Source organism: Erpetoichthys calabaricus, chromosome 11 (genome assembly GCF_900747795.2).
Source record: "Erpetoichthys calabaricus chromosome 11, fErpCal1.3, whole genome shotgun sequence".
In the NCBI taxonomy this organism is placed as follows: Eukaryota; Metazoa; Chordata; class Cladistia; order Polypteriformes; family Polypteridae; genus Erpetoichthys; species Erpetoichthys calabaricus.
In genome coordinates, this window is record NC_041404.2 from 87868127 (window position 1) to 87895590 (window position 27464).

Sequence of the window (27464 nt, forward strand, 5' to 3'; positions counted from 1 at the left end):
CCTGACTGTAATCCTACAAAATCCCTGACTTTGTGCAAGTGTACCTATAAGAATTGATGCTGGTTTGAAGGCAAAAGGTAGTAACACCAAATATTGATTTGATTTAGATTTTTCTTTTGTTCGCTCACTTTGCATTTTGTAAATTGATAACAATAAACAATCATTATTTATATTTCTGAAAGCATTCTTTGTTTACAGCATTTTTTCACACCTGCCTAAAACTTTTGCACAGTACTGTATATTATATATATATAAACTGACTTTTTATAATTTCTGTTAGATATAGATTGTAGTCCAGCTCTCCAGTAGATGTCACAAAGAATAAAGTGATATAGGCAATGCTGTCCTGTGACTCTTTTTGTGCAACTCTGCTAAAGCTTTAATATTACAACATGAATCAGTAAAACCGTTGTATGTTTGAAGCCCTGTGGAGTATTATTCACCATGACAGGCACAGGATTAAACAAAATTACAATTGAATAAAATGGTTTGCTTGAACCCACTTCTGGAAACATTACAGATCAACTGATTTGCACAAATGTATCTCGATATTTTAAGGCACCTCAAAATCTGTGTCATCACAGTTCTATTGTGTATGCAAAGTTTAATTATCTTTATCAAAGTGTTCAAATACATGTTTCCATTTAATCCACTGGTCCACACAAACAGGATGAGCCTCACAATGATTCAATCCAAGAACATATGGAAATCTCTAAAACATGTAACATCCTGTTAACTTCAAAATGTTCTTCTAATACAACCAAGCTGTTATTTTACTTTGTAGAGTCCCCACTCTGGAACTCCTGAGTTCCACTTTCTCTGATGCTACTTGCACAAGCAAATGTTCTGCCCTTTTCCTGTTGCATTTTGTAGGCAACTCTATTTAAAGTTGGATAATTTACTCTTTTGACATTTGTTTAAAATTTGTCCAACCAACATATAATTTGGTTGTGCAATGGAAATTGCCTGATAAAGCCTTTAGAGGTAGAGTTTAATATGAAAGTTCAAATAAAAAAAAAAACCACAACTGATTAATAAAGATATATAATTAAAAAGAAAGGTACTCTATAATAGGAAAAATGTATTTATACTATATCCATGAAATATGAAAAATGTTCATCAGGTTAGAAGTTTTAGCACATCAGGCATATCACATAAACGCTGGTGGGAAGGCCAAGAGGACATTATCCTCAAGTAGCAAAAATACTACACTCATGTTTTAAGTGTCTTACTCATGGGAAAAGAAAAACAAAATCACAAACTGGACCAAAGGCAAGACATGAATATGGTGGCATCCTATGCTTACAAAAAACACATTAAATTTAACATCAAGCCTAAAAAGCCAAGTGATCCTTTTAGTAAACTGAAGAGGTACACTACATGAGGCAGAATTAAAAAGCAGGATCTCATCCACCCTTGGTACATGCACAGGACATCAACCATCCCTAAAAAATATTGTTGGCACTGCCCACTCCAAGGTAAAGCAGCCCTTGTATGGTCCTGTTCAAATCATTAGCCCTTGCTAATACCGTCCAATCATGCCATCATGTCACCCCTTCAAGAGATCCCAAGCAGTTTCCACACCTTCTCTGGAGCCACCAGTCCTTCTGCTAAGAGCAAATGGAAGTCCACCATCTTTAACTTGACAAGATTCCTGCACGGTTGTCGTCTACGCAAAGCGTCCTTGAATTTCTGTTCCCATCATTTTGGTAAGAGACCCTTCCAGCAACCTCCATTGAATAGCCTCATTAACCATCCCCAAAACATTTTAGAAGCTCTTCTAGAGAAGACAAATTAATTTACCTTGAACAAAAGTGACATCCCCCAGTCACGTTCACTACCCATTTGGGCCTCCCTGTAATCTGCAGCCAGCAAAGCACCACTCATAAAGCACATATCAAAAAACCTCAATGGACCCTTGTATCAGAAGACTCAAAATACAAAAGCCATAATTGATGTCACCCAGACTCTCTGCTACTAGACCTCGTAACTTTCTAATGTCATACAAACTGCCAAGGCTGTAAGTTTATGCATTGTTTTAACAGACAGAATCTGAAATACACATTTGTTATACCTCTTTGAAATCAGTTTGAGGCAAGAGCTTATTAACACAGAAGTAATAATTTAATCCTAATAAAAGACCACTTTATAAAACCTTTATTTTTATTTTATTTATTTACCATTCTGAACAGTAAAAGCTTGGCGCAGGTAAGAGATATACAATTTATTCCAGGATTCATTCCCAACCCCACTCCCATAAACCAATTCCCACCCAGTGCTCCCCACAAACATGCGTGCTTCTGCTACAACACAAACCCAAGCTGTGAGCCCTTGGGATTTCCTAAACCGATTTCTGTACATTGCAAATTTGTGTTCCAAGTGACACAATATACTAATCCTTCAGGCATGGTGACTGGAAAAATCTGGCAACCAACAGAGGGCAATTTCTAACATCAATGTATATTGTAGGTGAATGGAAGGACAGCAGTCACAGTGGCAAAGCTATTAGACAAAAACCTCCAGGTAACGTCATCCACAAGTCAGAATCAAGAGTTTAGAAAATCTGGCCAGCCCAGGTCAGAGAATCAAGAGTAGCATAGCACTAGGGCCTGAAACAAAGCATAGTTGGGAAACCTGAAGCACAGCAGAACAACTTGCTGTCTTGGGGTGGGGATGAGGACTGAGAGCAATTAGAGACAGGCTAGTTCACCAGGGGGCAGTTCTCTCTTTGGATATCGAATTTCTTTCTTGAATTCATACTGACCCTGCAGATCACCATGTGGCTTCAGATTCTGGTCTGTTGTCAATTACGGTGTTTAATCATAATACAGTACAATCATAGAACTGTTCTAAGCACATGGCACTGGTGATGAAAAGCACATATATAAAAATTCAGGTATGATGTGGCATTAATGTAACATACTACTGAAAAAAAGAAAAAGATTACAGGATACGGCAGATTATCCCTTTAATATGTCATTATGGTAAAATTATCTGTTGTCCAGCCCCATCTCCCACCCCACCTTCCCCAAAACAACTAAGATATTTCAATCATGGCATGTGCATTAGGAGGAAGCAAACGCTTCTTTGGTAGAACATCATTTCTCATTCACACAAACTGGAGGAAAAAAAAATTCACAAAAATAAGAGGTGAAGTAGATAAATAAATTAATTATGTGCAACATCCAAGTTAAAAACACCATTCTGCATCTCATGGTAGAAAGACATTCCACCAGCAGCATGTGAATGAATAATGGAGTAGATAAAACAGAAATGGTCAGTGCTTTACATAACATGACATGGGGTAGTAGTAACTAGGCATATATCCTGCATGAATTTGAGAACATCATGACTGAATCAAAGATTTATACTATATTTCATTTGTGAAATACTCTGTTTAAACCCAGTATCTGAATGAAGTTACGATAGTCATATGCACTATGCTATAACATAAGGACCCCCCCCCCTTTTTAAAATACAACACAATTGTATAGGTATGAATAATAAAGACTGATTATTTGGCCACTGATTTTAAATTTGAATTCAACTTAATTGAATTTACCAGTCTCGAGCCATGTTTAAAAAGAATATGAAAGCTGTCCAGCCTGAATGCCTATTTTCTCTTTGCCTTCTGTGAAGTGTTCTAAAACTCCAGTGCATATATTGAAAAACAATATATAAACAGATCAAAGATGTATCCTTACCATTTATTTGCACCTTCCCATCAGATGAAATGTAAAACTGCGGCATTTTATGTATGCAGAGTTAGCCCTTTTAAAGCGTTTGGGGTAGCACTGTCTTCCTAGCTGACCACAGTTCACTAAATTCTACACGTCAGTTTCCCTCAGCAAACACTCTGGACATCAGGACAGATATACATGTATATATTTACTTGAACACCATAAGTCTTCATGCCAAGCCACTACTTGCCATTCAAAAAAACAGTCTAAATAGAAAAAGCATTCCCATGGAACACCGTTTACCACATCCCTGCTTGGGTCCAAGTGTTGTTTTTTTATTTTTATTTTTAAAGTGCCCCTTCTCTTTTGTTAAGTCCATGGCACATATAATGAATCTCCTGCTAGTTCTTGCTCATTTTTTTCTCTGTCTTCATAATTTCCCCTGCTGACCCATGTGATGGCTTCCGCCTAAGTTTATTTAATATTTAATCAAAGTACATCACTGCAAATTCTGACCTTATCCCAATCCTCCTCCCACCCCCAAAATGCATCCCAAGAACTTTCACAGCTAGCTGGCCAGTTGGCTATCCATCTCCATGTGTGCTATGTCGCATCCTCCCCTCCCTCCCCACCCAACTTGGCTATAGCCTCGGCTTATTTCAGACAGCGTTCAAAGTACGTTGAGCCCACATATCCGCCCCTCAACGATCGCTGAACATTCTGTTCAAACAGCCGCCGGTTGTTCTGGAGAACTTCAGCTGCTTCCTTGTTCAAAGGATCCTCAGGGTTTGGTTCCTAAAATAAAAACATATTCATATTAATGTATGAAGCCCAAAGACATTGTTACTCCACATCAACTAAGAGTTAAAACTATAAACATAAGCAGGGGGGAAAAAAAAAAAAAAAAATCTAAATATCAGGTGAAAAAAAAGAGAGAAAAACAAAAAAAAACAGACAAGACATGCTGTTTTAAAGGCACAAGCATAAGATTGGCCTTGGGATTTCTAAGCTTCGGATGCCACTTACACCTTTCTTCATATCTGTACATGTCTGACAAACAAAGTTAGCAACATTACAATTTTTACTCACAAAGGCCACCTTATTTATATATTTTGTCTCAGGTCAGCTTTTCATTTTTTATGCTTCATTTACAATTACATATTTCTCACCAAAGATTTTTAATTATATTAAATTCTATTTTTATCATATGTTGCTTTCAACAACTTGTTCTTTATTAAAACATTAATTTTAAGCAGTACTTTGTATATCGTTTTTGTGGCTCAGAAAATCAAAGTTCCACTAAAGCTGCCAATTTTCCTTGCAATTAATACATTAGAGATTGTTTAAATAACTTGCAGTGCTAATCTAGAAATGTCGCTTCTTAAGATTTCTTTTCAAATGCCTGTTATTAAACAATCACTTTAGGATAAACCTACCAATATTATTAGTAAAGCTAAATAAGCAGATTTTGTTTAAGAGGCAATGTTCTGTGTATGATAATTGCTGCTGGCTGGAATTTTTAAAAGAAGCAACCAGAAGGCAATTGAGGCAGTAACATAACAAAAAGTTTGAAGAAAAATAAAAGAATTAATCAGCAGCCTTCTTTTAAAAAAATATTACTACAATGGTTCAGCCTTTTCTGACACTTGCCGTCGTTTTTGAACTAGAAGATGCAACATACTGTATGTTTCAAACTTCTCATATAAATCCTTCACACATGCACCCTGCTTCTGACTCTAGATTAATTATTGTTTATTTCTGTAATTGATAAAAAGGGATTGATACTTAAAAATCAACATTGGTTGGAGTGAAAATCAGCAGCAGTAGTAGTTTAAGAAACAGAATCACAAATAAAAGCTCTGCACTGTCTATAGGTAATATTGTAGATTCACACATTGATTTCACACAGAAGGTTCAGATAATCTACAGCTGCTACAATATTCCACAATATATATTCTTGGTTTGTGGATGTTGCAGGGGGCATTGGTTGGTGGCTTGCTGCATTAGTGTAGGGGCTGGGGAACAATCACATTACCCCGGGTGAGGGAGAGTCTGGGAAATATCTCCATTTAGACAATGAAACACAAATTGACATTAGTCCCTAGTTGCAATATGATAATTTTGAAGGAAGGATGGATGGATGGATGGATACTTTATTAATCCTAACGGGAAATTCACATTCTCCAGCAGCAGCATAATGATACAATAAATAATATTAAATTAAAGAATGATAATAATGCAGGTGAAAAACAGACAATAACTTTGTATAATGTTAAATGTTAACGTTTACACCCCCAGGTGGAATTGAAGAGTCGCATAGTTTGGGGGAGGAACGATCTCCTCAATCTGTCAGTGGAGCAGGACAGTGACAGCAGTCTGTCGCTGAAGTTGCTCTTCTGTCTGGAGATGATACTATTTAGTGGATGCAGTGGATTCTCTATAATTGATAGGAGCCTGCTGAGAGCCCTTCACTCTGCCACAGATGTTAAACTGTCCAACTCCATGCCAACAATAGAGCCTGCCTTCCTCACCAGTTTGTCCAGGCGTGAGGCGTCTTTCCTCTTAATGCTGCCTCCCCAGCACACCACCGCATAGAAGAGGGCGCTCGCCACAACTGTCTGATAGAACATCTGCAGCATCTTATTGCAGATGTTGAAGGACGCCAGCCTTCTAAGGAAGTATAGTCGGCTCTGTCCTTTCTTGCACAGTGCATCAGTATTGATATTGATATTGTACTAAACTGCTAGATTAGTTCAAGACATTATCCTGACAAAACACACAGTAGTTATGGTTATGCTTTTACTGTTTCACTTGATCCAAAAGCTAAAAAGAATACCAAGAATATTACAACAGCAGGAAGGGGGTGGTTCATATACTGATGGAATATCACTTCTTGATAGCTAGACATCTATTGGGAGATGTATTGTTAAGATGCATTATTGCAATAGCTATGCATTTTCCCCTTTTGTAACTCTGTAATTCCATCATTTAAACTGTTGCAAATTGCTTGAAACTAGTCGGTCTGATGGTTTTCATATCTTAATCTAATAAATCTCAATATAATATATTAAAATAAAATAAATTATATCTCAATCCAATAAATATTAACTATAATAAAGAATATCACATACACTGAGAAATTCATTTAACACAAAAGTTACAAGTATAATGGTGGAAAGAAGTATGAGTTCAGATTCTACTGTTCTAGAGTTTAGGGGATACTGGTTAAAAACTTGATATTTTATTAATCAGTTATTCTTATACCCATATGTACAAGTCCCTTCCACACTGCCTTTGAAATGTTTTACCTAGAAATCTACTTGCGTTGCTAGAATGCTGGGAGATGCAACAGCCCTGGTTACATTGAACTACTTAAGCAGGCTCAAAAGTGTGTACAAATTCCTTTTCACAAAATATGTGAGTTAATGAAACAAAATATTTTGCCAAAAAAAAAAAAAAAACTTGTGAACAACACTCAAATCATAGTATGGGTATAATACAATTATTCACACACACTGCATTCAGAAAGCATTCAGACACCCATACCCTCTATACACGTTTCTGTTGTAGATGCAATTTTAAATGGATACATGTGCCATATTTTCCCATAAATCTACACTCAGTAACCCACAATGACAAAGTAAAAACATGTTTTCAGAAAGATTTACAAACATATGAAAAATCAAAAACTCAAATATCTCATTCATCTAAGTATTCCAACCCTTAATTCAGTATTTTGTGCAAGCCCCTATGGAAACAATTTCAGTTTTGAGTCTTCTTGGATAAATCCGTACAAGCTTCACACACCCGAATTTGGGCAGTTTATCCTATTCTTCTTGGCAGATCTGTTAAGATTGCATGGGAAGCGTCTGTAAACTGTCACTGTCAGGTCTCTGTACAGATGTACAATAGGATTTATGTCTTCATTCCGTCAGGGAGGTGACCAAGAATCTAATGGTCACTCTAAAAAAAAAAAAAAAAAGGACCTTCTTGCTCAGTTACTCAGTTTGGCTGAAGGGCCAAATCTAGAGTCCTGGGGCTTCATGTATAAACGTTGCATATGCACAAAAATGTTACATATGAACGTTTCCATGCTCAAATCACGATGTATAAAACCTAAACTTGGCGTAAAGCCACGTACATTTCCACGGTAGCTTCAACGCTGGCATACACAAGTTCTCCGCTCGGTTTTGCAGACTGGCGACACCCAGCGTCAAAGCAGTGCTACTGTTCCTGTGTGGTTACCCTTTCTTTTTTAGATTCACATCCCTAATGCGGCTTTATCATATACACTGAAACTAACTGCATATTGTTTATTAGTTTAATGCATCTGATTGTAATTAAACTGTAACAATATAATGGTCCAGGGAATAGCCAAAGTATTCCAAATACCATAGCTGCTTTAGCGCCGTTACTCTCACTACACCTTCTTTTTCTTCTTTCAGCTGCTCCCATTAGGGGTTGCCACAGCGGATCATCTTTTTCCATATTACTCTCACTGCACCACTCAAGAGTATTTATATCACTATATATAAATATAATCTACGGCAGAGAATTATTGGTATACAGCATCAAGCACACACTGCCTCAGCCATGCTGTCTATTGAACTGCTCTCACACAGCAAACGCTTCAAAGCCTTTCCTGTACGGACCTCGCGGTTCAGAAACAGTTTCATCCCAAGAACTATAAATGCACTCAATCAGTCCATCAAGTGCTCCTTGTAGAACTGTTTGTACTTATATGTAAAATCACCTCACTGTAAACTTGCGATACAGTTATAATATTGCACAATCTGAGCCACTTTATAAAGCACGTATTTACATATGGATGATATTTTTAAGATGAAATGCAGCAAAATATGTTTATTATATTATACAGATAAAACTAACTTCATTTAAATAATCTATATTGTTAATAAAACATGTGAGGACACGGTGTCGCTGCGCTAGCAAGGATCTAGCGCTCCATTATGGATTGTTCCTGCCTCGCGCTGTATTCTTGCTGGGTCTGGCGCGACACTGGAAGGATAGATGGATAGAATAATTAAACACGCACTACGAAGATATTTCAATGTTCCTTAAAAGTTTTGAAGAATCGGTGTTCTAAGCTTACAGATGCCTTAAAGTCTATTACAGAGTTGATTGTGTGGCGATTGGGTATTTGGAGAAAGAAAACAGGACAGGAATTGGGGATTAGTACGTTTGAAAAAGACAGTACTGCTACAATAAAGTATTTCATCAGAGGTCACGCAGGGCGCAGCAAGCATCTTGCGTGAGACATGAACAATCACTGCGCCACCGTGTTCCCATGTTTAATAACATGCTTTAACTCCTATCATCATGAAAATGATATCACGTATACATCTCAGTACTTTAATTATTCAGAGAGCTGTAATATCACGAATGTAATGGATTCTGTGTCCTGTAGGAGGAAGAGAAACCCCGGAAGCACGTAGTGATTCACACACAGAGCACATAGAAGATCAAATACAAAACAAAGCATTTAACGTGCTACTTTAGTTATGATGGGATTTGAGACACTAGTAAATTAAACGATTTTAAGATGAAGTTTATGATGTTCTACTTTAATGACAAAATAAACTACGTGATTAAAGTGGAAATTTAGAGATTAAAGTTGTCATTTCGTGCTTTTTTTCTCCACTTTGTGCCTATTTTTTTTCTCTGTACCCTAATAAGCTTTCATATGACACTCCAATGGTGGGCTACGACTTGCCTTTTCAAGGCGACTTTGATATGTGACAACTTCTTTTTATTTCGGGCACTGTACAACTTTGTGAACTTGAGCTTGAGTTTCTCCGACACTCTATGTCACTCAATCAACTTCCTTTCGTTGATCATATCACAGTTTAAACCAACAAATTGTACGTTTTTCCTTGCCTCCACTTGGTATTCACTAAAATTATTCTATTCCAACCCCAAGTGCTTTTGCCACTGCCTTTTCACAGAACGCTGAGCTTAAGGGCTATTTATATTGATTTGCATATTCAAAGAGGCATAATTCTGGGAGGAGACGGGGCGGGACAGCAGGCACATGCACGTGCGTTACTTTTCACGCTGACCGGGATTTATGTAGTGGAGTAAGTTGGCGTTCGCACAGACTTATGCATCTGGATTTTTTGTGTGCGTACGAACATTACTGCTTTTGTGCTTATGCTATGTTATAGTGCGAGTTCTACGCACGGCGTTATACCTGGGGCCCCTGGTGTTTCCAAAATTAATTCCATTTCACATTTATTGAGACTATTGTGCTCCTTGGCATACTCAAAGCTTTACAAATGGTTTTATATCCTTGCCCTGATCTATGCCTCAAAACAGCTGTACTGCATAGATCTACAGAAAGTTCCTTGGAGTTCAAGGCTAATATGTTTGTGCTGATATGTAGTGTGAATTGCGGGATCTTATATACATGCATGTGTGACTTTCTAAACTATGTCCAATCAATTCAATTCACCACAGGTTGATTCCAAGTAGATGCAACTGACCACAACGGAGTGCCACGGCCAAAGGTCTGAGTACTTATATAAATGAGATTGTTTTTTTTCTTTCAATTTTTAATAAATTTGCCATTGTTCTGAACTAATGTTTTCACCAAGTCATTATGGGTTGTTGACTGTAGACTGATGGGCAAAAATTATTTAACATATGCCTTTAGCCAAGGCAACTAACAAAGCAGGTTACAATACATACAAGAATTAAGCAGCAAGCATTAAAAGCAACAGAGAACAAGATACTGTACATCTGTAAGCACAAGAGAGTAAAAGTGCTACATAATTATACCTGTAGCTAGACTAAGACAGAAACAGTATTCTAAACTGTTTGTCAGTACAACAGCAGCTATCCTATAGGAGAGTAACTAAGCAGTATTTAATGAAAAGGTGTCTTTAAACGCAAGTAATCTGGATGCAGTTTGAATAAAGGGAGATCATTCCACAGCTCTGAAACAAGAATAGAGATGCAATGTCCAGTCTTGGCACGTTCCGCAAGAGCAGGGATTGCCAGCATACAATGTTGTATTGCTTCCATCTAAATTGTGTTTTGTACAGTTTAAGCTGCATACATGCGCAAAAGGCAAAACATTAACCATTAGCTACAGCTACAGACAGATAAATGTCATTGCAAGCGGTGTTACCGTTAGTAAAAAAAAAAATAAAAGCCCCATGAAAACTGGATTATAAATAACTCAGTTGACAGCATGTTATCAAGGTTAATTACTTAAACTCAATCCATTTAGTAAGGAGGGATACTTATTACAGCAAAATTAATAAAAAGGCACTTAAAGTAGTGGACTGGTATAGAATACAGTAGTGCTCACAAGAATAATGGACAGAGACATGAAAGCACAAATGCAGTGAAGCAAAGATACAGTACACGCGTGTGCATGCATTTATAGTTTTAAAAATGTTGTTTGGTAGAAGAAGATGGCTGCATTAGAGGCTTGACAGAGCATCATCAAAGAAGACACTTGGCACCTGTTGATCTTTATGAATCACAAACTTCAATCATTCATTGCATACAAGGAATATGCAACAAAGTACTAAATATGACTGCTTTAATATAATGTGCCCAGAAATGGGGGACCATGTATAAAACATGTTATTTCGACATGGTGAGACCAAAATGTATGCAAATACCCTAACATTCAAGTCTGCAATAGGGGTGGGCGGTATGACCAAAATTCTATATCATGGTATTTTTCTAAATTATCCCGGTTTCACGGTATTTGACGGTATTTTTTTCCCATGCATGAGTGGATGTTAAACACATTTTCCACTGCAATTACTGGCTAAGAATAACCTATTTCACTGTCAAGAGCATTGTACATTGTACAAAAAAAACATTTTAATGTGCACACAAGTATTAATACAGGTTTGCATTGCCCCATAAAGTGATACTTTTCAAGGGGGTGGCACTAACGAAGAGAAGGAAATCACATTGCATGACAGATGCAGTCAAAATATAGAACCTTTTTATTTAACAAATTTTGCAAAAACTTTGTACTAACAACCCAATTGTGCTTCACTCACTCAGAATATGGAACCAATGTAGGAAGCACTTTAAGATAGAGATGCTTTTATCTGTGGCACCTCTGCATGAGAACCACCTTTTTCAACCCTTGCAAACATATGCAGTTTTTAATATCTGGAAAACATCTGGGATTAAATCACTTGGAGATCTGTACATAGACAACGTCTTTGCATCCTACGAACAATTACATTCCAAAGTTAACTTTCCAGCAGCACATTTCTTTCACTATCTTCAAATTAGAAACTTTGTTAAACAGAACCTGGCCAATTTTCCTCACCTCCCACTATGCTGGAAAAATATTGCTCAGTTTCAAGGACTCAGACAGCATTTCTGCAATATACAAAACCATTTTATAGTCCCTCCCTTTCAAAGATCCAAGAGGACAGTGGGAAAAGTATTTCTTACTCAATATCTCAGAAAAGGAGTGGAAGGTAGCAATGCAGAGAATTCACTCGAGCTCCATATGCGCAAAGCAAACAATTATTCAACTCAAAATTATATATCAAGCACATCTGTCTCGTTTAAAATTGTCCAAAATGTTTCCAGGGAAAGATCCAACCTGTGAACACTGCAATCAAGTTCCAGCCTCATTGGGCCACATGTTTTGGGCGTAACAAGTTAATATCATTCTGGACCAAAATTTTTAACTGCCTTTCAGACAGCCTTGGTGTCACAATCCCTCCATACCCATTAACAGCTGTGGTTGGTGTACTTCCAGATGGGCTTAAAGTGGAGAAGAACAAAGAAACTGTAATTGTCTTTAATAATAATAAAAAATAATAATTCATTACATTTATATAGAGCTTTTCTCAGTACTCAAAGCAAACCCACAATCTTCCACAGTCTCCTTACTGCAAAGCAGCAGCACTACCACTGCGCCACCTGTTTTACTACATTATTGGCATGTAGACTTATCTTGATCGACTAGAAGATTCCTAACTCTCCTCTTTTAAGTCAGTGGGTAACTGATGGTTTATACTATCTGAAATTGGAAAAAAATCAAATTCTCAGAGGATCTGTGTAGAAATTTTTCGAAACCTGGCAGGATCTAATTAATAACATTTTAAATTAAGCTCTTAAAAGCACTGAGGAAGCAGATTCTCTCTTCATTTCTTTTTCTTCTCCATTTATCTTTATCCGCTTATTAATTCATCGATTTACTTATTTTTACTATCTTGAAAGTTTTACTCTGTTGGCCATGCTCTCTTTCTCAGGGGTGGGGGTTGTTTGTTTTCAATCCTATGTTTGTAAAAATTGATCTATCTGTATGGAATGCTGTGTGATTACAATAAAATCAATAAAATAAAAAAATAAAAAAGGAAAGATTTTTGTTTGGTCTGAAACCGTGATTGACTCATTGGGCCTTACATTAAGCCAGATAAAGACAAATACACACAATATCCACTCTGACCCTTCAAACCTCTAAGAATTCTGGGCACATTCTCCATCTCCTATAAGCAGCTCACTGAGGAATTACAGTCTGCTCCAGAATTATTGATATCCATAATGAAAAAATATAAAGTGAGCAATACATATAATAATTGAAATACTCCTCAAAATGTTTGGAGAAATTGCTTATTGTTTACCTAATAAACATAATTCCTAAAAGAATTTTGCTTTACTTTGAGAATAGTGTATTCTATCATGAAAATGTGTGGCACACTCAGCAGCCCTAATTAACATCATTTATTAAGCAGATGTGCATGCTTGGGGGAAAAAAAATATTTTTGCGTTACTCCTGTTATCAAGGCTTTATTACCTATTATCATCTCTTTTTCCCCCCGGGATATAACAATGAGGTTGCACCCATGTAAAATCTTTTTTGTCATCCATTAAGATGGGTAAATTCAAAAAGCTTTCAACTCATATCAGACTAAAGGTTGTTACTTGCAAAAATTAGGCAAATGATTATAAAAAATGCAGGCAGCTGAAAATACCACTATGGCCACAATTAGGGCCATACTACAGCTTTAGAATGAAATAAGAAACTTATGCTAAAATTTGTTGGAAATTAAACTCTTAAAAATTTTCCAGAAAGAAGACGCATGATACTGCCCTCATGCATAGGGTATATGATAAAAGGACAAAAAAAAAAACCCACACGCAAAGATCAGTTACTCAGCTGCATAATCTGAATGAATCTTAGGATACTATTTCTAAATCAACTGTTAGATGCCACCTTCATGACAAGAAGCTTTATTGGAAGAAATTCATGAAAGATGCCCTTCTTGGGAACCAGTCTCAAAAATGAATTGCTTGAAGTTTGCCAAGCACCAAATTGAATTGTGTATTGTAGTCAGATGATGCGAAAATTGAATTTTATGGCAATGCATACTGTTGTCATTTCTGGCACAAAAAGAAAAACACCATATAACCAAAGTGAAACATGGTGGTGAATCATTGATGTTTTGAGGTTGTTTTGTTACACATGGTCAAGAGGCTCTTATGAGGATTAATGGAAGAATAATCTCCATATTTTTTTTTTGAAAACTTTACCCTAAAACCTGCCTGTCTCTCTGCCAGAAAGGTAAAACATGGCCCAAGCACACAACAAAGGCCATCTCAGTCTCCAAATCTGAACCAAATTAAAATCTGTTGTGTGAATTAAAGAGGGCAATTCACAAGCACAAGTCTAACAATATTAACCTCCTTAGTGTTATGATTACCCCAGGAAAAATGACTGAAAAGCGTTCAACTTTTTTTCAAAAACAAAAAAATGCTATTATGAGTGAAAGAGACATATAAATACCAAAACCACAATGTATTCACAGTAGGAAAAGTATGTCTAGTATCTACTGCAGTACTGTAACAGATTTAGCTTACATGTCTTGTACACCATATAGACACTATTTGAGCAGATGTCAAAAGTTTTTTTTTTGTGCGCCTTACACATAACAGAATATCAGTGCCTGACCCGCACGATTGACATCGTCTATTGTGTTATTGCAGCCTACCACAGCACAAGGCATAGCGACTTCTACATTTCCCGACATGAACATCGACAGTTGCTGTAAACAGTGCTTATAAAGCAATCATCTTTCTTGTCCTTCCACTGGAATGCAATCGTTTTACCTCTTAGCCACACATGGTAGGTTGACGCGTTCACGTGACCAGAGTCACTTATCATGGCGGTTCAGTCATACAGTGCTGTATGCATCAGTTTTCCTTTGAAGTAAAATCTCAAGCAGTTCAGGCGAGGTATAGAAACAATCCATCAATTTATAGCAACTGTGATCAAGCAAAAGGTCTGCCAGTGACAGCACAGATAATGTAGCAATGCTGTAATGAATGTAATTGCCATCACACTTGACCCCTCCACCAGTATAAAATATCAAGTTCCAGATGTACACAGATCTTGCTTTCTGTAAATTTTTGATGATCACCTAATACACATCCCACTGTTTGCACAGCATCAGGGTTAGGTGATTGGCTTTATCACAGTCATCATTATTAATGAAATGTATGCATTTCATAATGAGTAAAAACAACATTTCACTCATAACTTTCGGCAAAAGAATTACAGCTTTATTAGTCAGCAGTGAACATCCATATAGTCAGACTCTGCAGTGAACTGGATCGTACTCAAGTAACACCTGGATGGCTGACCAAAGAAAGAAAAATACTGACCTATCTTTTTCTAGTATACTCTACTCTGCACACCAAAATCTACAAAATTATTCATTGCAAACCTAGACCATCGTACACCCCAGTCGAGACCGAATTGTAAGAGATATTTTGGATACGGTGGAGGGCATGCTTGTAGCACGGCTGCCTTGCAACAAGGAAACCATGTTTCAAGTAACTGGTACTCCCTGCATGTTGTATACTTTATCTTCCTGTGTTTGCACAGCTTTTTTCTGGGTGCTCGTTTCCTCCCACAGGCCAAAGACAGACAGGTTAGGTGGTCTGGAGAAGCTAAACTGGCCCATGGCATGTGTATCTGTGTGCGTTCACAGTGTGATGGGTTAATATCCTACACACCGATTGTTTCTGCCTTGTGCTCAATTGCTTACTGGGATGGGCTTCAGCTTATCCATGACCCTGCTCTGGATATGGTATAGGAGATAGTATTTAAATAGAAGACAAATATATTAAATCCATCTAATAGATTTTTTTAAACTTCTCAGCCAGCCTCTGGATTACAGTAACTCCTCACTTTGTCCCTTTTTCTGATAAACTGAATTGTTTCGTTGAGAATTAAGTATCACTCAGCTATTATACCATACACTGCATTACTAGCTCACCATATTATTTGTTCAATTTAAAATAAGAGAAAATTACATTTAATTGAATAATTAGGACATTTTTGAGCAAATGGCCACCCCTCAATAATGTCATTCTCAGCTAGTAATCATTGAATAAACAACAAGTCTGTTTGCTCTTTAATCACAATCGCCAAGGCTCATTTAACTACAGTCTCATCCACTCTAGCTAATTGATATTTGGTAAGGAAGATAACTTTAGAGAAACAAAACATATTAGACAATATTTTTTTTTTACTAAATGTACTGCAATGTACTGATACATTAAAAACAATGAAAGAGGAACACATGTTAAACATAAGGGAAATAGTAGCTTTTTTCCCCCAAATATAACACAAATTTTAATAGCCATGTAAAGTGTTAAAAATGTACGTGATAAAGTAATGAGTGCGCAAATAAAAAACAGTGACAACGGGAACACAAACTAGTATCTAAACTTTTCCTCATAATTACTACACATTGTTAGCACAGGGTAAAACTAAATACTTACCAGAAAGAGGTACTGTAGGCCATAGATAATGGAATTAATCGTTAGCACGGGCTTCCAGTCTTCCCTGTGAAGAACACAGAACAACTTGAGAAATAAACAGAGAAGAGGTAACGGACTTAAATGTTGTAAGGATGAAAGACGGGGGGGAAAGGGTAAAAATGAGAACCATAATTTAAAGAAAAACCAAACCAAAGCACGACAACAAGCACAGAAAATACCTGAGAATATTTAGACAGACATTTCCTTCTAGATCAATATTGGGATGGTAAACCATTGTTTCGCACTTCACTTTGGGAGGATCATGGGGGTACCCTTGGCCCACCTACAAAGACATGAAGATATAAAACAAATATTTTACGGGCATAAAGTCCACTACAGCTTGGTAATCATCAATAAATCAATCAGTATTTTTCACTGGCTTATAGCCTATAACATGGTACCAGAAAAAGAATCAAATCATTCTTCTCTCCCATCTTGCACTGCTCTCGTGTTCACTGTCATGAGAACACTGGATAGAGCACTGTTCAGTGTGAATAGTCGATATATAATTCCTGTATGAAATCTGAAATTAAAATTATTTCTTAGACACAATTACAAACTACAGGGAGTAAGTAATATTAAAAAAAAAATTCAGGGGAATATTTCATTGATGTTTGTTAATCCCAATATGTTTTTCACTTTGCCAACTACACACAATGCTAGAGATGCAATTAGAGAGACTGAAGTGCTACATCACTGTACCACTCATTGAAATACTGTGTGTTTCAAAATAAATCTAGGCGATATGACATAAAATAAAATCTTGGCATCTTGAAGGCTTTTGTTAATTCAAGATATATTATATGATATATATGTATTTGCTCAGAAACAGTAAAACTGTTTTTATTCAAAACAACCTGATTTGCAAAGTCAGTGCACACCTTTGTAGGGCCCAACTCAACGTCCCAGAAGAAATGCCCAGTGAAAGCTACCCTTCCAGTAAACATTAACAGTCAAACAAAATAAATACAGTAAACTGGAACATACTGATCAATGAAATGCATAACAAATATATAAACTGTGTATTTTATCCATAATTAAATTACTGAAGCTTGTTTACTTTTGGTAATGGCATCTACCCTACAAGAAAAAAAGTGTACAAGGACTAATGTATTAATGATTGTATATAACCTTATTTTTTGGGAACCCTTCATAGGGTGAAGGGTTGAAAATGAACTAATGTATTTATGATTGTATATAACCTTATTTTTTGGGAACCCTTCATAGGCCTACCTAAACAAACATTCAACCGCAAACATAAAACTGTTACAAGTAAAAAGATGCACAAAGTCTCAATGACAGTATATAAACAGTTTCCACCAGGAAGCATTTTTAAGCACAGTTTACAAAGTACTTCTCTTTGTTCTATATCAGAACTCTTAAAGCCAAACCATCCCAATATTAATGAGTAAGACATTGTACTTGCTGCATTATGAACGGTTTCTACATTCATACATTTACAGGCCTCTAAGTCCTCAATATGAACTAAATTTCATAGACAGATATATAAAACTTTGTCCCCAAAACTTTTGGTCTTTCCCTAACTGCTTCTATACCATTGTTTCTTTGTGACTAAGTTGTACATTTTAACAAGTCCGTAAAACAGTGTTGCATTCCTAATAAGCACTTTAATTTTAGAAATTTCTCCAAAAACAAAAGTCACGAATAAAATAAAAAGATACAAAACAAATTATTATTTAAAAGTGAAAAAGCCTACCTTAAAACTGAAGACAAATTTTCCTCCTTTATAGAAACCCTGCAACAGAAAATTACCAGAGTAAATCAATGGTATATACTGTATAACATTTTTAATGCATATAACATATTATCATTTTCTAAGGTCACACTGAACCAGAAACTTTCTCAACTCTATCAGGAATAAAACTGGTGCCATGTCTGAATGGGGCACCAATCCTTTACATAGTATATGTAAACAAACAAACAAAGACAGAAAGACACGTATCAACGCACCATTTTTTAGTTTAAAGTTGGCAGAAAAATTGGATCTTTAAATTATGATAGGGCTCTTTCTGGAAAAACTTCTTACTATAACTGGGGGATATCAAAAATTCTTCAAGTAGGTTCAATAAAGATAGCCCATTCCTTAAATTTCAGTAACCTAGTACTGTTAATAGTCTCTGTAATGTTATTCTTTTGGATATATTTTTGCATTTAAGACCTAGAATTCTGCCTAGCTTTTAGGCAGAAAAATATTAAAACACATTATGCCACTTCGCAGTTTGATTTGCGAACAGCAAGGATTGCAACCTCCTAAAATACTTCTTTTTTTGTCTAATATCTATTCTGCAACTAAAAAAACTATTTACTATCTACATATTTGTCTTAGACAGAAAGAAATATACATCCTAATAATATATATATATATATATATATATATATATATATATATATATATATATATATATATAAAATGAAAACATGCAACAGAAACAGTTGGTGTCTACAGCCCCCATGGCCATAATCCAACTCACCTTTCTTCCTAAGCTGCAATGTGTGTTATTTAAGCCTTAAGCCTTTTTACTTACTGTAAAGTGCAGCCTACAGACGCTTCAAAATTTTTTTGTACAGCCTATTTCACCTGCTATATGGTTTAACATATCTCTGCTCGAGTAGTTTTTGGCCAATGAACTATACAAACACAGAAAAACATGAAATGAAATGTGGATCACCCATTAGTACACATTATTATTACAGTTCATATCAGAGGAGATGCTTAGTATCCACTAATAAAATGACAATAACACTATGAATGTTTGATTAAAAACTTTCCTTAGGTAAAATATTTTAACCTATAGGACAGCATAAATGAATTGGTATATCAAATTTCCATATATTAAAAAAAAACAAAAAGAAAAAACACCAACTTCACTTTTTGTCATACATTTTTTCCCAAACTAAAGAAACTTTGTTCCTAATTCAGAAATAGTTGTGTTCACTGGGAAGGAATTTAAACAGCTGTATTTAAGCCATGTTTGAAAGTCATTCATTAATGTTATATTTTTATAAACAACTTCTCATGCTTTATCCTAATTTTCTCAACAATTTAAAAAAGCTACCAGATAAATGTGTAAATCTGAAAGAAAAAAAACATTAATCAACTGCAATGAAAGGTTGATAATGTGTTATTTTATTAAACTTGAACTTGTGGATTATGCCCTTAAAACTAATGGACTTTACCTACCTACTGTATGTAAAACATACTGTGAAATGGCACATCTGTGAGTTGTAGTGCCAATGTTAACAGATACAGTAACCTTTGAAGCTGATACCTCAGTCAACATTTATTTCAAGCTTGCTGCTCAAAATAAACACTCATTTTTGTTTATGTATTAAAAAATACCATTGTGTTGAACTCTACATAGTTAGGAAAAAATCTACAAAATCCATCCATCCATTATCCAACCCGCAAAATCCAAACTACAGGGTCATGGGGGTCTGCTGGAGCCAATCCCAGCCAACACAGGGCGCAAGGTAGTAAACAAACCCCGAGCAGGGCGCCAGCCCACCCACACACCAAACACACAGTAGGGACAATTTAGGATCGCCAATGCACCTAACCTGCATGTCTTTGGACTGTGGGAGGAAACCGGAATACCCGGAGGAAACCCACACAGACACGGGGAGAACATGCAAACTCCACGCAGGGAGAACCCGGGAAGCGAACCCGTGTCTCCTAACTGCAAGGCAGCAGCGCCACTGTGCCGCCTCTACAAAATCTCTAAGCTTAAAATTTGAAACTGAATTAAGATGACTGTTCAAAATGAAAAGACTGAAAAGGGTGGGGTAAAAAAAAAACAAACTGCAGTTAAAATAAAATATCTTTTCTGCATTAAATAAAAGTATTAAAATGTGTCTAGTTAAACTTTCCTTTCATCATTTGATTAATTGCTATCAACCAGCAATTACCTATACCCACAATAATACAAAAGAAGAATCATTTAATAAACTCTTTTCATAAGATACAGTACAGTATAAACATTTTCTATTTGTTTATGTTTTTGTGCTACAGATAAAAATTTAGTTGAATGTTTGTATGAATGTTATTCATACTATTGAATAAAACAGCTATCCTTGACTTGAAACAAATCAACCTACAAACAAATCTAATAATCAAAAAAAGTTGTGTGAATCTTAGCTATAAATGCAGAATATCCATCCATCCATTTTCTAAACCTGCTTACCCATCGTACCAAAAACTGCATATCATGCAGGTAACAATATGCCAAAAATATTAGAACTAGTGGCATTATAACTATCAGCATATTATGAGGACACTTTCAGAGGTACCAAGTGAGAACAAGTAACACCATAAGTTGCAATAGATTGCATGGCACAAAACACATGTAAATTTGTCTTTTTAAAAACAAAAAAATTAGGTCAGTCTCTAAGGCCCAAGATGGGCTTTCCACAAAAGAATTAGCCAAAACAACACTGTAGCTGCTCAGAAACAAGCTAATTGAACAATGAAGACATGTTAAGTAAAAGGACAGACTGTAATCTGATTGGTAATCCGTTGCATAATTTGAAAATTACTTTCCGACAATTAAGCTTTTCACATGAGAGCCTTACCATACTGTCCACAACAATACATAAGATATTCTAAAATTACATATTTTTCAATCTAACAACACCCCCTAACCCAACATGTACTTAGAAAGGTGTACATGTATCCAATTACTTATTTAAATAAATCCTTTCTTAGGAACATATACTCTATAATTTTAGTTGAGGGGGCACACCAGCTAGTTTACACTCCATCCATTAACCATGGACAATATAAAGTAAACAGGGGGATTACAAAATAACTTGATGATAATCAAATCCTTCCTAAAAATTCTACTACATTTTAAATCTTCCATCCATTTTCTCAACCTGCTTAATTTACTATGGGACAGCTGAGGGTCAAAGCCTAAAAAGGCAGCAATGCAGATAAAGAACAAATATCCTAGATATAATGCTAGTAACATTGACTTCAGGGCACCCTCGCTCACATTTAATCCAATTTATCATTACAATTTAAACACTATGCACAGGCACACATCCACCCACAATGGTACACACCAGGTCAATTTGTTGCTGGAAAGCGCATATAGACCACCTAGGGGGAAAGTGCAAAGTCCCACTTTTCCTGAAAAAACTCATCTTATCCTCCATGCTAGTGTCATACAAAAAAAAAAATATATCAAAGCACATTTCTAGGACAGTTTAAATTAGAAAAATATCAAAGCTAACCAAAAAAAGTATCTAGTTTAGTTCATTGTTTGAAACAATTTATAGATTTCTTGAATTTATTAGATAATAAACCATACTCCATGAGAATGCACTTTCAAGGAACACAGAACATCAACTTTTCATAATGCATTTGGTAATTTTAAATTAATAAAGTCCAGGAAAGTAAATCACTGATGTTGTAAATAAAAGAAACAATAATTAGAAGTATTATTGAAAAACTCACTCAAATGATGCATTTAACTGATTTAAAAATAAAATAACTGAAAATAACTGGGCTAGCTGACCTAAGTCAGTTAAATGTTTTCATTTCTCTAGGACCTTGGATGCTATGAGATATACATTTTTCATCATATATATTTATTTGCATTCCATATCTTCCAATCAGCCTTAATTTATTGGAAATGTTAGAAAACCTATTAATCTGTGTACACCACTTTTTATATTATATAATTATGTCTGACTGGTATATACTGTATAGTATTTTGTGTTATAAAACTGATGTATATGTAAATGTGTTCAGTGTTCTATGAGAACCATACTAAGTGAGAAAGAGAGGTTGGGAACATGCTCCGATAGCACATTGCTGCACCCGCCACACAACGAACCACCTGCACTGGGACCTGAATGCAGTGGTTGACATTTCAGCACCACACTGGAACACTGTTAGGTTTTCAACAGTTGCTTTGGTGCTAATCCTGCCACCAACCCCATACCCAGGATGAAGTAATTGCAGGTTAAGGGCCTTGCTCAAGGGCCCAACGGAGTAGAGTCACTTCTGGCATTTACAGGCATTTACCGGTAACCTTCCGATCCCCTCAGAGCTACAACTCCACCCTATACTAAATAAGCTGAACAGAATATAACAACTTGTGTCAAAACAGAAAATCTCTTGCCTTTCCAAAACGTGAAGCAATTTAATCAGATTTTACAAAATCCAATTGAAACATGTTTCAGACACAAATTTGTAACCACAAAATTTGAAGACGGTCAAGGTGGATGCATACTTCTTATAGTTAGTATATTATACAAGTAATAATGCTTCCACAGCAAAATGATTAAATCTAACATGACATATTCTCTACCAACTTTATCCAAGCTGGGACTATAATAAAGAAAAAATTAAATCCCATCAGCCAAAAACATAACAGAGAGGTATAAATTTAAAACAGGGTGCCAGGTGATTGCAGGATGTACTCACAATACCATATAACTTTTTATTTTAGTAGTCACCTGTGACTCTTCTGTGAGGCCTTCGGGCAATGTACGAAATCTGCTATTCCTGCATTACCAATACAAATATTATAAAAGCATTTATTTCACACATAGAATATAAAACTAGCCTGAACTCAAAACAAGGGCTTTAAGCACTATGAGGCATTTCTGTACCTTTCATACAATCTACACACTCAAAAGCAAACCAGTAACACATCAAATTAAGCATATTTTTCTATTAAAAATATAAAATATAGTTTCTGAAGCCTATTAAACCTGAAAGTATTTATATTTTAAGTTCATTTTCTGATGACTCTATTTTTAGCAGTAATCTTCTCAGATGGCACACTGAGGGATGTCAGTTATTTCTCAGCCAAGGCATGAAAGACTGCTTTCCTGGTGAAAACGTTTGCAAAGCAGATCTTCACAGACGGTCAAAAAGGATATTTAAAAATCTTCCACACTAGGCAATAACTCACCTCATCAGGACAGATGATTAACTTGAAGTTTAAGAGATCATCTTGATCAGGGAAAACTATTTCACATGTTTTTGGTAAATTTAGTTCATTAATATCTGCAGAAAGTGAGAACAAATTAAGTAAATACATATATGGCACAAATTAAGTCAGATAACAGGATAGTCAAACAAACATTCTCTGGCATTCAACCCCAACTCTTAGACCATATATGGACATATATATTTGAAAATATATGCTTTAAGCAATTGAATGGTCTATTGTTCCTCTTAAATAGTTTATGAAAAAGCAGGAACAAAAAAAAAATAAACACACACATTAAATAAGGAGGACCGACTTTACAGAGAAATAACTTAAAAATACAAACCTGACAATTATTATCCAGCTATGACAGCTCGTCCTTTTACACATTTTATCAGAATTAAATGCATGGTTTTGCAAATAATGAAAACTCCTGAAAATGATTTTTCTCAAGATGGTTAGTTTTAGAAACCACCTAACTACCCTGTATTCATATAGCACTTAAACTGTTGGTATTGAAAAACAGGTTGAACAATATATAAAATTTAAATTTACTGATGTTTAACTGTCATAATTATGCTTAAGGAGACATCAGCACATTAAAGAAACTGCATCCAAGATGACAAATAAAGGCTGTTGACAAGGAAGTGTCTTTACCAACAGAAGAGCATCTGAAAACCATCGTCTAGCATTTAAGTGTGTCCAAGTACAAGACTGACCATTTAGTAAGAGGATCCGAAGGATACCTTCAGAAAAATGCATGCACATTCTTCTCTACAACTTTTAAGAAAATATGAACACATCATTTGTATCTCTTAATTGATCTTAACTACTAAGTGACAAACAAGCTCAGACTGATATGGCCAGTGCATACAATGTTAGCTATTATCCTATGTCATCCTTTATCTATTATTTCTGTAAAATCAATGATACTGTAGCTTTCACTTAACTAAAGAGCAACAATTACTCCACTGCCTCGTAAGTTACTTTGTACTGTAAAGTATAAACAAACTGCTTCATATCAGCATACTTTAAATATTATCCTGAGTGCTGCATTACAAAGTCGTCTTTGTACTGCTCACTAAGAATAAGTGACTGGCAGCCAGTTTCTACTCCACAGAACAGTGAACAGCTTAAAGGCAGACCACGCATCAAAAAGATAAAATCCTGTAATCGCAAAATGTTAAATATCGACACTTTCACGTTTACTCAAAACTGACACCTGTGACCAAATATTGTGGAATTCATGGTGGCTTTTTTAGACAGAACCTTGCAATTTGGCTAGGAGAGAACTCCGCAAATGATTTGCTAAATTTAAAATCCAAGAGAACAACTTTGTTCCAATGTATGTGTACAGCACGAGAATGCCGGCCAAGTGTGGACACCGGGTTATAGATAAATACCCAATGAACACTTTTGCTCAGTAGTTATTAATATTTATCTATGCAGTATATTTTAGCGTATGGTTATAGGGCAGAATGAGATAAACGTGATCACTGGGGAAGTGTGTGATGGGATGCACCCTTTACTAGGCCATTCAAAAACAGTATATATAATGGCGAGAAACGAACCAATCTGGACCGAGACCTTCATTATTCCGATTTCCCGCATTTTAATCAGCCTCGCGACACAATATGTCCTGTAAATCTGAGTGAAACACTCACGTATCGTAAGGCGACCTCAAAACTTGAGGACGCTGGTAGCAGAGCGCTGGGCCTTTTAGGGCCTACCGGTGTCAAGAGAGAAGAGACAGGTTAAGGGCCACCGTTGTTGACTGCCTGGCACGGGGGAGGACAGGCGATATGTTGGGACAACTGAATGGCTTATGGTTTCTTTTTTCTTACTGCAACTCTCGATCACCCACCTTTCTGGACCCGAAGCTGAGCCGCGCTGGCTTTTTTCCCCCCGACGCCGGCTCGGGTGCCTCCGGCCGATTCCTCCTCTTTCTTCTGCTGCTTGAGGGAGAAGAGCTTGATCATGGTCTCTGCGCGGCCCGTCGGAGTCTAAAGCTGCAGGTCTGTGCTCGGCTGGCGGAGCCCAAATCCCCCACCTATCTGGCGCTGCTTTTCCCCCTCCCTGACACAGGGAGACCGAGTTCTTCCTTCCACCCTCTCTCGCCTCTCTCTGTTCTGCTCACCCTTCCTGATGACAAGCTACAAATTTCTCAACCCCCCCAAGGCAGCCGCTTTTTACAGACTAAAGTGGATCAGTGCGTCCCGCTTAATTTGACCGGCCGCCGTCTGAGATCTCGCTTCTCCTCCGCTACTGCGAAAGGAACACCACTCGGCATGCTGGGATAGGTCCTCCGCCGTGACATAAGGGGAGGGATATAACGTAGGTGGGCTGATAGTGAGAGAAACGGGGCTGAGGCGAGCGTGTGAGGGTAGCTGCAAATCCTGTACTGTACGCTCATGAATATCGTGTTGTATAAAAATTGCGATAATCGCCCACCGGTCATTTTATAAAGTACCTTACCACAGACACACCACACATACACCGATTTTAAATTATTCTCACGTGCATGGTAAATAAAGAATAAAATGTACCATTAATACAGTATCATTCTTGAAACTTTTTCCTGATTTATTAAATGCTGGTCAAGTCTAAATAATCTTTGCTTTTTTTCTAACAGGTGGCGCAGTGGTAGTGCTACTGCTTTGCAGTAAGGAGACTGTGGAAGATTGTGGGTTTGCTTCCCGGGTCCTCCCTGTGTGGATAGCGCTTTGAGTATTGAGAAAAGCGCTATATAAATGTAATGAATTATTATTATTAATTATTAACTTTTTAGATCATAAAGATCAGGTGAAGGAGACATTTCAATCTATTGTTAGATAATAAGTTTTATTTTCAACTCTAAAAAATTGTTTGGTTTCTTAATAAAATCATGATTTGTATTGATATCATTAGATATCTTCCATTAGTGCTATGGTGCTTATTGATTTGGAGGAGGCTTATAACAGAGTGCCACATCAAGAGGTCTGAAGGTGCATGAGAAGTGTACCAGAGAAGAGCTGGGATTGTCCAGGATGTGTATGGGGGAGTGAGGAATTGGGTTAAGAGAAGTGTTGGGGTAATAGACAAGATCCCAGTTAAAGCAGGTCTGGGCCAGGGATCTTCATTAAGTCTTTGCCTCTTTGATCTGATTATGAATGTTTTGAGTCATGGGATAAAAGAACAACCCTCTTGGTGTAGACTTTTTGCTAAAGACATTGTGCTGTGTAGCACCAGAAAAGAGGGAATGCATTATTCAAAATAATGGTTCTTTAATGGCACTACAGTATATGGTTCTTTACTGGGTTGCATGGTTCCTTGTAGACCTATTGCTTGACAAGCACCATTTCATTTTGAGAAGTGTTATTTGCATATGAAGTTGGTTCTTTGTGCTTTGAAAAACTTCCTATTATGTAGAAAAAAAAACAACACTTCTTTAATGTATGATAGGCTAAATAGCAGGACACAAACAGATTAAGAAAACCTGAACTTACCCTGTGTTTACTATACTTATGCAGCAAGAGTCCTTTTGATATTTCACAAATCTGTTACCACCTAGTAATGATTATTTATTGTACGGAGCCGGTTACAGATCTTAATAAATATAGGATCTTTCTGGAGCCTTCATTTGGATGGGTCTTTTGGAAACCAGAAATGGTTCCCCTATGGCATCGCTCTGAAGAACTGTTTTTAAAAATTTGAGAGGAATTTGGAAGAATGGTGAAGAGCTTTGGAAGACAAAGGATTTAAGATAAATAGGATGAAGACAGTATATACAGTATGAGGTTTAGTGATGATCAGGATTCAGAAGCTATAGCCTGTAAAGAGAGTTATTGAAAAGAGTGGATACATTTAAATATCTAGGATCAGTGGTAGCCCAAGATGGAAAATTAGAAATAACCCATAGTGTGCAGTGTGGATAGAACAACTGGAAGGAGGTATCAGGAATACTGTGTGATCAAAGAATTAAGATGAAGGTTAAAGTTAAGGTTTT

The 27464-nt window shown here is 36.4% G+C and overlaps 1 protein-coding gene across 1 annotated transcript; it reads right to left on the minus strand.

Annotated features, from left to right (window-relative positions):
- Nucleotides 1–2134: 2134 nt before the first annotated feature.
- Nucleotides 2135–25780, minus strand: ube2m (ubiquitin conjugating enzyme E2 M). The gene is made up of 6 exons (XM_028813564.2): nucleotides 25344–25780; nucleotides 23462–23556; nucleotides 18235–18273; nucleotides 16697–16800; nucleotides 16479–16542; nucleotides 2135–4475 (listed from the first exon to the last, which is right to left on the minus strand). The coding sequence occupies exons 1-6, from the start codon at nucleotides 25456–25458 to the stop codon at nucleotides 4335–4337; spliced, it is 558 nt and encodes a 185-aa protein (XP_028669397.1). The 5' UTR covers nucleotides 25459–25780; the 3' UTR covers nucleotides 2135–4334.
- Nucleotides 25781–27464: the final 1684 nt, after the last annotated feature.